This window comes from Prorops nasuta, unplaced genomic scaffold (genome assembly GCF_024137725.1).
Source record: "Prorops nasuta isolate Cenicafe-Biocafe unplaced genomic scaffold, Cenicafe_Pnas_1.2 PNAS00053, whole genome shotgun sequence".
Classification (NCBI taxonomy): Eukaryota; Metazoa; Arthropoda; class Insecta; order Hymenoptera; family Bethylidae; genus Prorops; species Prorops nasuta.
Window position 1 is genome coordinate 859,003 of NW_027116850.1, and position 12,447 is coordinate 871,449.

Sequence of the window (12,447 nt, forward strand, 5' to 3'; positions counted from 1 at the left end):
TATCCCGCACTGCACAATATTTTAATTAATTCCTTCTGCTCAAATAACAAAATAATCTAAATATTCCAAGTTTTGTAATCAAGAAAAAAGAACTATTTACGATTAATTAAGAAGTAAATATTTTTTAAAATAAAGGGAGATACAATAAGATTTTGATTATTTTTCTCTGATGATTTTTTTCGTCATTTTCATATTCGTTTGTAGTATATTTTTTGAAAAAAGTCATGCGTGGGCTACATTCGAAAAACAAAGTGGCATCATTCATTAAAGTCGATAAGTCAGATTTAGCGTTTTTCTTAAAAATGTCAATTCGGGACAAAAGAGAGCGCATCGATGCAGCAGCAGCAACAAACAAAGTGGTATAGATGGCAACTCTGTTCTGGTCTTGCTCATTTCGATTCAAATTGTTCAAGTTATAATGTTTTGCAGACTGAATGTCAGAAATAGTAGGTGATGTTTAGCGCTTTTTTAAATCAAATTAAAAGCAAAACATTTAAAATTAATAATTGTAATTACAAAAGTTTAATAATATACGAATTGATTATTGATTCTTCTTGTTTTTCAGCAAGGCATCCATAAAAAGATTGGGTCATATGAAAGAAACATTGATTTGTTCCTTAGAGAAATGTACAAACGCTGCGATGAGGATCGTAACAAGATTTCAACACCGGCTAAGCGTCCAAAATTGGATGTCCAACCAAAGAAAAACACTGAAGATGTGTGGGGAGACGACTTTGGCGAAGCTGCTATTGAAGAGATGGATTTGATTGCATCACAAGCATTGTCAGAATATGCTGATTCGTGTCCTAAAGTACAGCTGAAAAAGCAGTCTTCCTTCGATAATCATTATAACAAACCTTCTACTAGCAGCAAGGTTCCTAGCAGCAAAGTTCCTAGCGTCAGCAAGGAGAATCACTCATTCATACAGGTTTGTGATACTTCCACAAAACGCATTCAAAGAGTATCTGATAAATCCAGGTTTGAAGACAAATTTTCAACTTTTAAAAATTTTGAAGAGAGACTGTTAAATCAGAAAGTGCACAATTCAACTTTTAAAACTGAAAGCAGTCTTGTGTCAGTTGATAAGGAGATTGAGAAGTTGAAAACTGAGATAGAGAAGTTAAGGAGTGATTTTGTAACAAAGGATGGTGAAACTGTCTTTCTCAGACAACAATTGCAGCAAGTGCAAATGAGAACAAACAATGAAAGGCTAGGCAGAACAAGATTGATGGAGGAGCAAGCAAATCAGCACAGATTAGAAATCAATGCTATCTGCAAGGAGAAGGAAAGTCTACAAACTCAATTGGAGCTTCAAACTCTGCAATTAGGAAATCTTATGGAAAGATGTAAGCTATTGGAGAATAAAAGTCTAAAGTTGACCGAGCCATGTACAGCAAATATAGAAACACCCAGCAGGAATAAGCACAATGCACTGCTAAATCAATCTATGTCAACATCAATGATGGGTGGTTTTAAGGGGAAAGAAAATAGTATTCAGGTTAATATCTATGATAAAAGTAGTTACAGCCTAAAAAGTTTCAAAATTAATATACCATTGAGTAACATACCCAAGTCAATTTTTCTTAGTCCAGCAGCAGAAAAATCAATAGTTGATATTCGTATAATTGAAAAGACTGGAAAAAGAAATTTGCCCATTTTGAGAGAAGAGGAAACATGGAGAATATTCGAAAACCCTGATCTAGTAAAACCCATAACAACAATAATCGATAAAAAAGAACTGACAACTGAGTTTGTATTGACAGACATAATAGAGCTCGAAAGGAAAACTTCATTGGAACTAGAGTCTGAGAATAGTAGGTTTTTAATCAATAAATTAATATTAGCTGCCAGGGAATTACTATTAAATACAGTAGTTGTTCTTCGTACAATATCCCTAGCTATGAAAAATGATGATATTAGAGACATGAATGACTTGTACTTCTCCGATGTTTATGGTTCTCCAGTCTTTTGTAAAAGTTCTGTCTGCGATCCTATGGTGTGGCATGAGAGCGAACGAGGTATAGAAGCTAGAAGAATATTTGGAATTTTATCGTATGTCGCTCCAGAATCTTTCTACCTCAGCAAATATTTGACAGGAAAAATGCAACTGTTTTTATGGGCAGACAAGAACTACGAATATTATTCCAAGCAAACGACTAGATATAATTCATGGCGGAAAAAAGGACATGAGTTTGAAATGCTCGAGTTGCTTTTAGAGTTCACTTCTTTGGTTGATACTGTAAGAAGAGCCCATCAATTTAGCGGCCTTATTAAAGCAATTGTCATGATGCTGTGCAACGCACACAGGAAGGTAAAATTTTGTGACACAGGATCGCAATACATTTTCCAGATTTTTAAGAACTTAGTCTTCTCGAGGCCTTTGTCGATCTGTTATGTACCAATGGTCGAGATACTGGAGACTTTCATCGACAGTCCATCCTTTGTCGAAAAACTCTGCAGAGATAGAAAAGTGACGGCCATTAGCCTTTGGAAAAATGCTCTGCATTTTACACCGGATGCCTGTGTTTTGCACGTTTTTATTGCACAAATGGAAAATTTCCATTGTGATCCAATAACTGTTATAAATTTGACTCACTCGCTGACTCTTTTCATGCACAGTGCCTTGCAAACGACTATTATACCATGGAAAATAGATGGTTCCAGTTCTTGTTGTTGTTGTAATAAATTTTTAAGATTCACCATAAAGATATTGTACAAATGTTCCTTGATAAATATTGATACTGACGAGTGGATGAGGTACAGCAAAAGCGAGGCTCGTCTCAATGGCAAAAAATGTACACTGAAGGGGGAGAGGTCATTTTGCATCTTTACCAAAGACATGGAGAACGTGTATACGGAGCAGCTGAAGGATCCCATATTCTGGAAGAATTTGAAGGTAAAACAAATTGGTGCCTTGGAAGGAGGTATCAAGTTCCTGTGTTACTTGGCAATGTGCGATCCTGATTTTATCATCAGATCATCCGATCAGACACAGATCAGAGACACGTTTCACTTATTCATGCAAAACTTGAATCTTTTCCCGGAATTGCTGAAGGACAATGAAGAAGCCATGATAACGATCAAGTCTACGTTAATTTTCGATAAAATGGCGAAGAGTGATAGCGAGCTCCAAAGAACTGCCAAGCAGTCCTTGCAGATTAAAGCAAATTTTCATGATTCGCCAGACGTTAAACCAGCCTCGGGGGAGCAATGGAAGAACAGTAGCAAGAGAGATGAAAAGCTTTTTAAATCGGTTGCAATATTTAAAGCCTTATTTAAATCCAAGACCTGAAGCTAATGAAACTTTGAGGAGGAGTAACATGGAAAAAGATAATGTACCTTATAGATAGATTTGAAGCTGAAGCAAAAGTCGATCCATGCTCTCAATCACACTTGGGTCGAGCTCGTTCCCCTAGGCACGTTGAGCTCCTACTTGCAAATTTCTTCCCAAGAAATATTCCACAACTGGGACAATAATGAAAGGCACTTTTGAATTTTTTGCTTAGATAGGGAAGAGGGCAGAGGCTGGGAAAAGAAAAAATAATGGAAATTTGATCTGACTCGAGGATCTTGATGAAAATGTTTGACTGTTAAGTGCAAATGACAGAAAATATTGTTTAAGGTACTGGAGGAAATCACTGGGTGATTTCACACGTAATTTTATTCAGTTGATTAATCGAATTTTGAAACTCCGATAATTACCACAAAGGAATTAACGAAGCGGCAATTAAATGTGTTTTCGAGCTATTGCTGTAATGAACTTCTGTATTGATGTAACGCAAGCAATTTGGACATGTCGTAGCACTCGAGCGTTTTTCAAAAACCGTGTGTTCTGCAAGATCGAAATGTTACTCGTATTGTATTATATGATTTATTATGATTAATGTAGAATTTTGTTGCTCGTCCTGTACTTGTCTATATGTTCACGTATATATTTCCGCATAAATATATACGTATATACATATTGTTATCTTTTATACGTGTACATATAATATATATATATATTTATTTATTTTTTAATAATTAATATAAACAAAAAAAAATGAAAGAATAAAAAAAATACATTTTAAAGTTAACAAATCTCTCTATTAATTAATGTATCTTACCCCAAATCACCTTAGGTTTTTTGTGCATTGGCCCATTAAAAGTTCAATCGATATTTTCCGTCATTTGCATTATCAAACGATCGAGAGCCATATTCACGCTACATTAATTAACTTTGAATGTGGCTCGATATTGATATCCATCCACACACACACACACACTATACCTGGGATAGTCCACTTTTTATCGTTGGCTTTTGAGGAATATCGGGGTCGTCATTGGGAAATGTATACAGTAAACTACCCCCCCCCCCTCTCTCTCTCTATATATATACATATATAGATGCTCCTGTTTGGACCGGGTCCGATCCTGTTCCGTTGTTAAACTAATTATTCAATAAAATCAAGAAGTGTGTTAACCGAGTAAGATAGCGCGGTCTTGGTACATGGTTGGTTTTGCGGTGAAGTGTATAGAAAGAGATGGCTATATACAGGGGGAATAGAAGAGAGGGTGTGCAATCGAGGCGCAAGAGACGGGATACAGCAATAGAGTTTCACTTACGAGGTATAACCGCGTTAGAGGGTGCCCTTTGTTGTATCAGTGCGCAATTGCCTTAAGTTCTGATCTTGGCCGATATTGATGCTGGGAGAGCTCGAGGAAAACCAATAAGGGCTTCCAAGAGTTCCATCTCAACCCCTGCGCGATTCGATAGGTCTATCCGGCCTTAAACACAATTTCTTTCCCCGTTTTCACCATTTTTCTCTTCGCGTACCCGTTTATGATTAACTTGGACTTCTAAAACGTTCTATTTCAGGCAATTGAAGGGGAGATTGATGAATTTTCAAAGTTCCTAAGATTTTAGTATCGCAATTATATGGAGGTGGAGGCAGGAGAGTTTGGTTCGGTATTGGTTCGCGCGGTGTATATGAGCTTGGGAGGGGAGAGGGAGGGGGGGGGGGGGGGGGAGGAAAAGCAGAGATTGAGTCGAGGCTCATAACTCTTGTCGGTCGTAACGTTCAGCTGCAGACTGCTCAGGCCTGCATTTCATAGGCCGCCACCAGATGTTACGTACCACCTACATATCAGTAGGTACCACTTCACGTGCACATACGTATTCATTACTAAATTACAGCAGTCCAACTTCCGGTCGGGCCGTTTCACCGCGAATCACCGATGCCACGCGCTTTAAACAGCCAATTCTCTGCTTCCCTCGTTACTGGACGCACACACACACACACGCGCGCGCAAGGCTGTCGTTTGTTTCAGCCCGAAGAAAGAAATCCGAAGGATCTCGTCATCGGTATCTTACACATCAATCCCGATCCTAATCCCGAACGTCCCGAGGATCCCGCAGCCTCCGCTCGGATTTTCCAAATTTTACAATTTACTTTCCGTTCGAAATGGCGCGTAAATGGAATTTTTTCGATGGAAACTAAATAAGGGCGAAGCGATACCGCCCGAAGCACATGCTGACGAAATTGCTGGTCGTAGTTGCATGTGTGTGTTTCCGTAACTGGACTGTACTCTTATCGTCGCGTTTTCCTCGACTGTCGAGTTTATTTGTTAAAGTGTGTGTATATATATATATATATATATATATAGAAAGAGAGAGAGAATTGCACAGTGTTTTTTAAAATATTCCAATTTAATTTGATAAAAGTCCTTAGTTAGGTATAAAGGTAATATCAGAGGGTTGGTTAAAGCATGGTAGGATCCTTTGGAACTCGCATTGTTTCGCTGGTAAAATGGAAAAGAGATTCAAGCCGGTAGGAAAGCAGCTGCAATGACACCTAATTAAATTCTGCATTATTCTCCAATATCGGATTATCCGCCTCGCCATTGTACTTTCCAGTTAGTTCTTAGTCTGAAATCATGACTGGGATAATGATCGATTAAGAGTGTAGAGGGAATTAATTGTTCTTCTGTAATAAGGGGAAAAAAGGTGAAAATGTAGTAACACTCTCATCGATATAAATTAATAAGAAATTAGTTGTAATTTAATATTATAATTGAATTTTTAAAAATCTTTTTTATTTTTTATAGACTAGCAGTAAAATATGCTTATATACAGGGTGTCCTACGAACGATGGCCATGACAATACCATCGGATAGTGGACAAAAATCTAAGCAAAATAGTTGTAAATAATTTGTTTCTAGCACTTTTGGTTAAAAAGTTATTTGCAATTAAAGATTCTCGATCATAGTAGACTTTCTTAAAGAGGAAGATTGTTTTGGTCGCATTATAAAGCCAAAAATCCTAAGATTCTGTGAATTAAAATACCAAGAAAAGCACAAAGTCAAACATCCACTTGAGACTATTGAAGTGGTCGAAGGCCGATCGGCAGCTTCGAGTGCGAGCGCCATAAAAACAATCAAAACATAAACACTTTCGAGAAAAGCTATTAAGCTAAGATTGAAACCTTTGCAATTTTCACTTAACAAATTAATTATTTATATTATTGAATTTTGCGTATTTTTACAATTAAAATGAGTCCAAACGCAATATAATTACGTTAATTCTAGAGTTAATTATTTAATAGTATCGCTAAAAATAGTCGTAATTATGTCATGTTTGGACTCATTTTCATAGTAAAAATACGTACAATTCAAATATATAAACAATTAATTTGTTAAATCAAAGTTGCAAAAGTTTCAATCTTAGCTTATAGCTTTTCTCGAAAGGGTTTATGTTTTGATTGTTTTTATGGCGCTCGCACTTGAAACTGCCGATCGGCCTTCAACCACTTGAACAGGCTCTAGTGGATGTTTGGCTTTGAGTTTTTCTTAGTATTTTAATTCACAGAATCTTAGCATTTTTGGCCTTTTAATGCGACCAAAACAATCTTCCTCTTTAAGAAAGGGTAATATAATCGAGAATCTTTAATTGCAAATAATTTTTTAACCAAGACTGCTAGCCAAACAGTTTTTAGAACTTTTTTATTTAGATTTTTGTCCCCTACCCGATGGTAATGGCATGGCCATCGTTCGTGGGACACCCGTATATATAATATAAAAAGACGTGATTAAAAAATTAATAAAAATTGGTTTTAATCGTTAATAATTGGTCCGAGGGAGAGTAATGGAGGGGGGGGGGGAGCTATAGGAGATAGTTTGGCGTATACATATATATATATATATATATATATAGATAGTTAGATAGGCAGCAGGCAGACAGGCAAGTGGGCTGGGCAGGTAGGACAGGCAGGGCAGGATAGGGAATAACTTTGGCCGTTCGCAGCACGCGATCCTTTATTACCTGGCGTGCATTAATTGATATTGATGTGACATGCCTTTCAAGGATCAGACTGATCGATATTAATGCGACGCACCTTACAAGAAAACCCCGTATTAGCCCTTCTCCCTTTCCATTCCTATTATAGAAAATAAAAAAAATCGCAACACTTTTCCTGTTCCTCCACATCCACTTTCCACTCATCCATTTTCTTTCACCCCGTGAACTCCTCGTCCAAATTTACATTGCACAAATTATTAAAATTAAAATATGCTCGCTTTATACAAAATCTTCATTGTCAGCAGGTATACATTGTTATGCGGTAGTTAAAGTGCGAGAGCGTAACCCCAGAGTCCGTGGCATAATATATTTGGAAATTTGAGAGGCTTCTCGAGTTGAATTTGCAGCGAGTCCACCGGTCTTGTTCACTGGAGCACGATAAATTTCGACATTTTACCACCTAACATTGTTCCACATGCAAATAATTATAGGTATGCATATTTACGTTTGATATGAAGAGTAGAGGTCTCTTTTGCTCTCTTTATTCCTCCTCTACCTCGACTCGTCCATTTTTTCAGTGCAAGGAAGAAAGGACGGTTCGTACGCGGTTGAAACACGGATATACGGAAGCGGGAGCGAAGGCTTTTCGTAAATTAGTTTCGAGCCGGGGGGGGGGGGGGGGCAGAGCCATGGATCGGACCAATCGGTGCCTCCTGCTGGATGGCGCTGTACCACACACGCCTTAACGCCGGATATTAACAAAAACCACGAATAGCCTCGCACTCTGCGGTCTATCCACTCTTCGAGAACGTCTTCGACAAAAGAGAACCAAACATCCCCTTTGCAAATTGTTCTCCGGCGCCACGGAGAACCGCGGGACGCCCGGGGAGAGATTTTTGAGTTAAAGTTTGCCAGAGAGAGAGAGAGAGAGAGAGAGAGAGAGAGAGAGAGAGAGAGAGAGAGAGAGAGAGAGTTGGAACTGTGTGGATGTGCGCTCGAAATCTTTGCGAGTTTAACAAGTTTTATACGTTGCTGGTCCCGCTCCTGGCCGTAGCGATTGGTTCGAGAGATTTACCGGCCATCGACTCGATCGCGAAGCTCGACTTTTGAGCCTCTGCAGAATCACATCGATTGGCAAAGTTTTCTCTCGTACAGATTTACTCGGAGCCAATTGCATTAACATTTTCAGTGCTATAAATAAGTCAAGCTTGAACAATCCATGTCTCGTTGGCTTTTGTGGATCGAGCTTGATAGGAGTGGCATGATCATGCGTGAATAATACCTCGCGTATGCAGCTTGGTAGAGGAGGGGGGTAGGCGAGTGGAGAGGCGGAATCAGCAACAGCCAACAGCCAGCAGCAACAGCAATGGCGTATAATGCATAATGTTCTTGTTGGCTGGCTAGAGTGTACCAGCCTTCGGTTCTAACATCCATCTCTCGTGTCATAAGCACACCAGCCTCTTCCACTCGAGAGCTAAAACATTGTCGATTTTTCTTGCATAGGTGTTACGTGTTTTTGATAAATGGTCCTCTGCTCCGCTGCCGCTCTCTCTCTCTCTCTCTCTCTCTCTCTGGCCTCTCCGACCATGCACCCAAACAACCGATTCTTCCTCGCCACTTTCATCCCTAATTTTCCACTATCTTCGGACCACTACACAATAATTATACCCAACCTCTCTCTCTTCTTTCGATATACAGATTATTCATTTCTTTGGTTTTTTTCTAGGCGGAATTTTTGTTGTCCGGGATATCGTTGATTCGACTACTGAGAAATTGATTCTTCCTCGACACTTTTAACCTTTGTTTTTCAGTATCTTAGGATCATTGTACAGTAATTACGTAAGCTGTCTTATTGCTTCGATATTGAAATTATAAAGTCCTTTTCCAATATTTTATTCTCTGCAGATTTTTTTTTAACTAGTCTGAAGTATCATTGTTTCTACTACTGAAAAATGAGTTCTTGGACACTTTCAACCTTAATTTTTCACTCTTTTTTAGGCTCATCGTGCAATAATTACGTAAGCTCTCTTATTGCTTCGATATTGAAATGATAAACTGCTGAATATTTTCCCTGGAGGATTTATATAACAGGCACGGAATATAATTGTTTTTTCCTCACGGATTCAGATTCCTTCGAGATATCGCGACCCCTGTTATAGTGTAGTGTAGTATATAGTATAGTATAGAGCGGATTATTCACGCGACTGTAATGTAATCCAGCTCGTGCGCTGGCTATCCCGGCAGTTTGGCTTAGGAATTGGCGGTAGTTTCCAGAGGAAATAGCGGACTATTCTTCAGTCTGCGGTAACCTGTGAATATCTTGTAGATAGGTCGTGCGATAGTGTAATCCGGAACGAGCAACGGCAGTCTCGGTAATTTGCTGTTGCTCCTGCATCTATCGAGGCGCCTTACATCACAGCTCAATTAATCGTGCCAGTTTAATTGACCAAATTCATTGCTTGCGACGCTTTTTCTCCTAGCCCTTCTTTTACAATCGCTCGTACGATGGATGGAAATGAGAGATTTTTTTCGAATAAACAAATTTTGTCATTTCTGGCTCTGACCCTGAATAAGAGACGAAGATGAATTATCGATGAATTAATTTGCTTGATAATATTTAAATTTTTAAATTTATTCTTATAATTTGTTAGAGATAATTATTAGCTTCTTTATTTAATTTACTAATATTAAATTTCAATTTGGTAATTGTAGTCAGATATATTTTTTTAGTGTGTATTGAATGATTTTTTGGTTTAATTAATTTGTGTGTGTACATTATTCATTAATATTAATTATTATTTCTGTAATGGGCAGAGAATAAACGAGCGTGTAATATTTTTGAATACTTTGCCATTGCAACGCGAGTGAATTGCAACAACGACGGATTTTCCTCAGAATTTCTATGCACATTTGCGATGAAGAAGAAGAGAATAGGGTGCAAGATTTTGGTGGATTTTTCCAATTCAGCGCAGCTTCGTAGCTGTAATTTGCTCAGAAAGCTACCCTGCTAGCGCAATACATTACGTTGCATTAACGAGTACAACTCGTTTACAAATCACACCCCTGGGAAGTGGAAGGCAACCGCTCGTTTCGCTCTCTCTCTCTCTCTCTCTCTCTCTCTCTCTCTCTCTCTCTCTCTCTCTCACTTCTTCCATCTCGCTCTCTTTCCCTCTTGGTACCATCGCGATTCTCTCGAATGCCGAACAGGCAATACAGCACCGCAAAACCAAAGCTTCTGTGCCTTTCCATTCCTTAAATTTCATCCTTTAACACGTTCCTGTTGATGGTCAGTCTATAAAAAACGTATAACTTTTTTCGTTCACTTGTATAATATTTAAAAACAGCGATAGCGAGTATTGCAATATATAGGAATGAGGAGCCATTGCAATTCTTACAAATGTCGAATAGATGATAAGTAGTGGAAAAAACTTGTAGCTTTTTATTCCTTGAATTTTACCTTTCACGCGTCTCACGTAACGTTTTTCCTGCAAAAAATTATTATAATTATTACGTTCACCTGTTCACAAGCAGTGATATAATGAATATTGTAACAGGGATGAGAAACCATTGCAATTACCTCGAAAGTCGAACAGACAATAAGTGCTAATTATTGAGAAAAACTGGTAGAATTTTATTTCTTGAATCTCACCCTTCCACGCGTCTCTGGAAATATTCATCCTGCAAGAAATGATAATTATCACATTCTTCTATTTGAAAGCAGCGACAGGAGATATTGTAAAACGGGTGAGAAATGAGGAAGGAGGGAGGGGGAGAAAAAAAATAGATTCTTTGATTTTTTGAGGTAAATTGCGTGGTCGAGAAAGCTGATACGCGAATCGTCTTGCACCGGTTGTTGGAGGCGCGGGGAGGTGGGGTGAAATGAGGAGGAGGGGGAAGAGGGGGGGGGGCTTATACCCCTCTGGGGGATTCCTGGCTCACACTCACGCGTCACACAGCTTCGCACTTTCAACAGACGCGTTACACGCGTAGCTGCTATTCACCGACGCGTCTTGTTGCACCACTTGACGCGTTTAGGTACATGAATATTCTCTAATGCCTGGATCTATATATAGTAATTATTATAATTATCGTCTCCCCAGGCTTGAAAAGCTGGATTATAATTGATAATAATTGATTCGAGATTGAGGACAGAATTTGAATTAGGACGGGTAAGACGCGCGGTGAGCTATTGTGCAGTCTACTAGAGGTATAATGATCGTGGCAGTAGTAGTGGTAAAGGATTTCGTGGGCAGACGAACCGTGAAGAGACGAGGCACGGCGGAGGCGGCCGAACGGCGGGCGACGTTCGGTTTCAGCTTCGGGAGGCACGAGCACGAGATGAGCAACTGTTGCATCCCTTAGCTTCATCCCACCCATTCCTCCTTCTTCTCCCCCCCCTCCCCCCCCCCCCTCCATCAACTATCCTTCAGCAACGCGCGCTCCCACACAGCCACGTCAGCGACGCAACGATAATGAAGAGAATCGAAGGAACGAGAATAAGAGAGAAAGATCGGACAGTGGCTTTTCCAGCCTTCCACGGAGAGATTAGAATTTAAGAGCACCCAGGGACGAGTGAAAAAACGAGGGAGAGAATGCTTAATAAATAATCGGACAACGGTTTGGGGTATAGCTTATGTAACAAGTCCTTATGGCATTCTTTAATATTTCACGTGTAATACATTTATTTGTATATATAATACTTATTTTGAGGAAAAAAAGGGTGGATTGTCAGGATAAGGGATGAAAAGGGTGTTGCGTGGGAGGGATGACGGAGAATTGCAGTATTTAGTTTCGCTTGGCGCGTTTCATTGCGTTGGCTTGCATTTCGTTTCGTTTCGTGGATGTTCGCGCCGGCGTCGTAACTGCCACTACTACTGTCACGCCGTTACCACCACCACTGCAGACTCTGCTACCGTTGTCGACTCGCCGACTATCCGAGTTCGCGCTGCTTAGTGGTTCTTCCTTTCTCTCGCTCCCCCCCCCCCCCCCCTCTCTCTCTCTCTCTCTCTACCTCTGTTTTCTCCCTGTAGTGGTATAGTATGTACATACATCGAGGCATCAGCTTTCGGGCCTCAGCTCAGTCAGTAGTACGAGTTCGGTCGCTCGCACGCTCGCTCTCGGCGCTCAGTTGAATTTTCGGTGTCGGTCGGTGCGCTGCGTAACGGAACGTC

The 12,447-nt window shown here is 39.6% G+C and overlaps 1 protein-coding gene across 1 annotated transcript; it reads left to right on the top strand.

Moving 5' to 3' along the window:
* The first annotated feature begins 416 nt into the window (after nucleotides 1-416).
* Nucleotides 417-3,970, top strand: LOC136784381 (uncharacterized). The gene is made up of 2 exons (XM_066744994.1): nucleotides 417-450; nucleotides 566-3,970. Exon 2 carries the CDS (start codon nucleotides 626-628, stop codon nucleotides 3,290-3,292), a length of 2,667 nt encoding a protein of 888 aa, XP_066601091.1. The 5' UTR covers nucleotides 417-450; nucleotides 566-625; the 3' UTR covers nucleotides 3,293-3,970.
* Nucleotides 3,971-12,447: the final 8,477 nt, after the last annotated feature.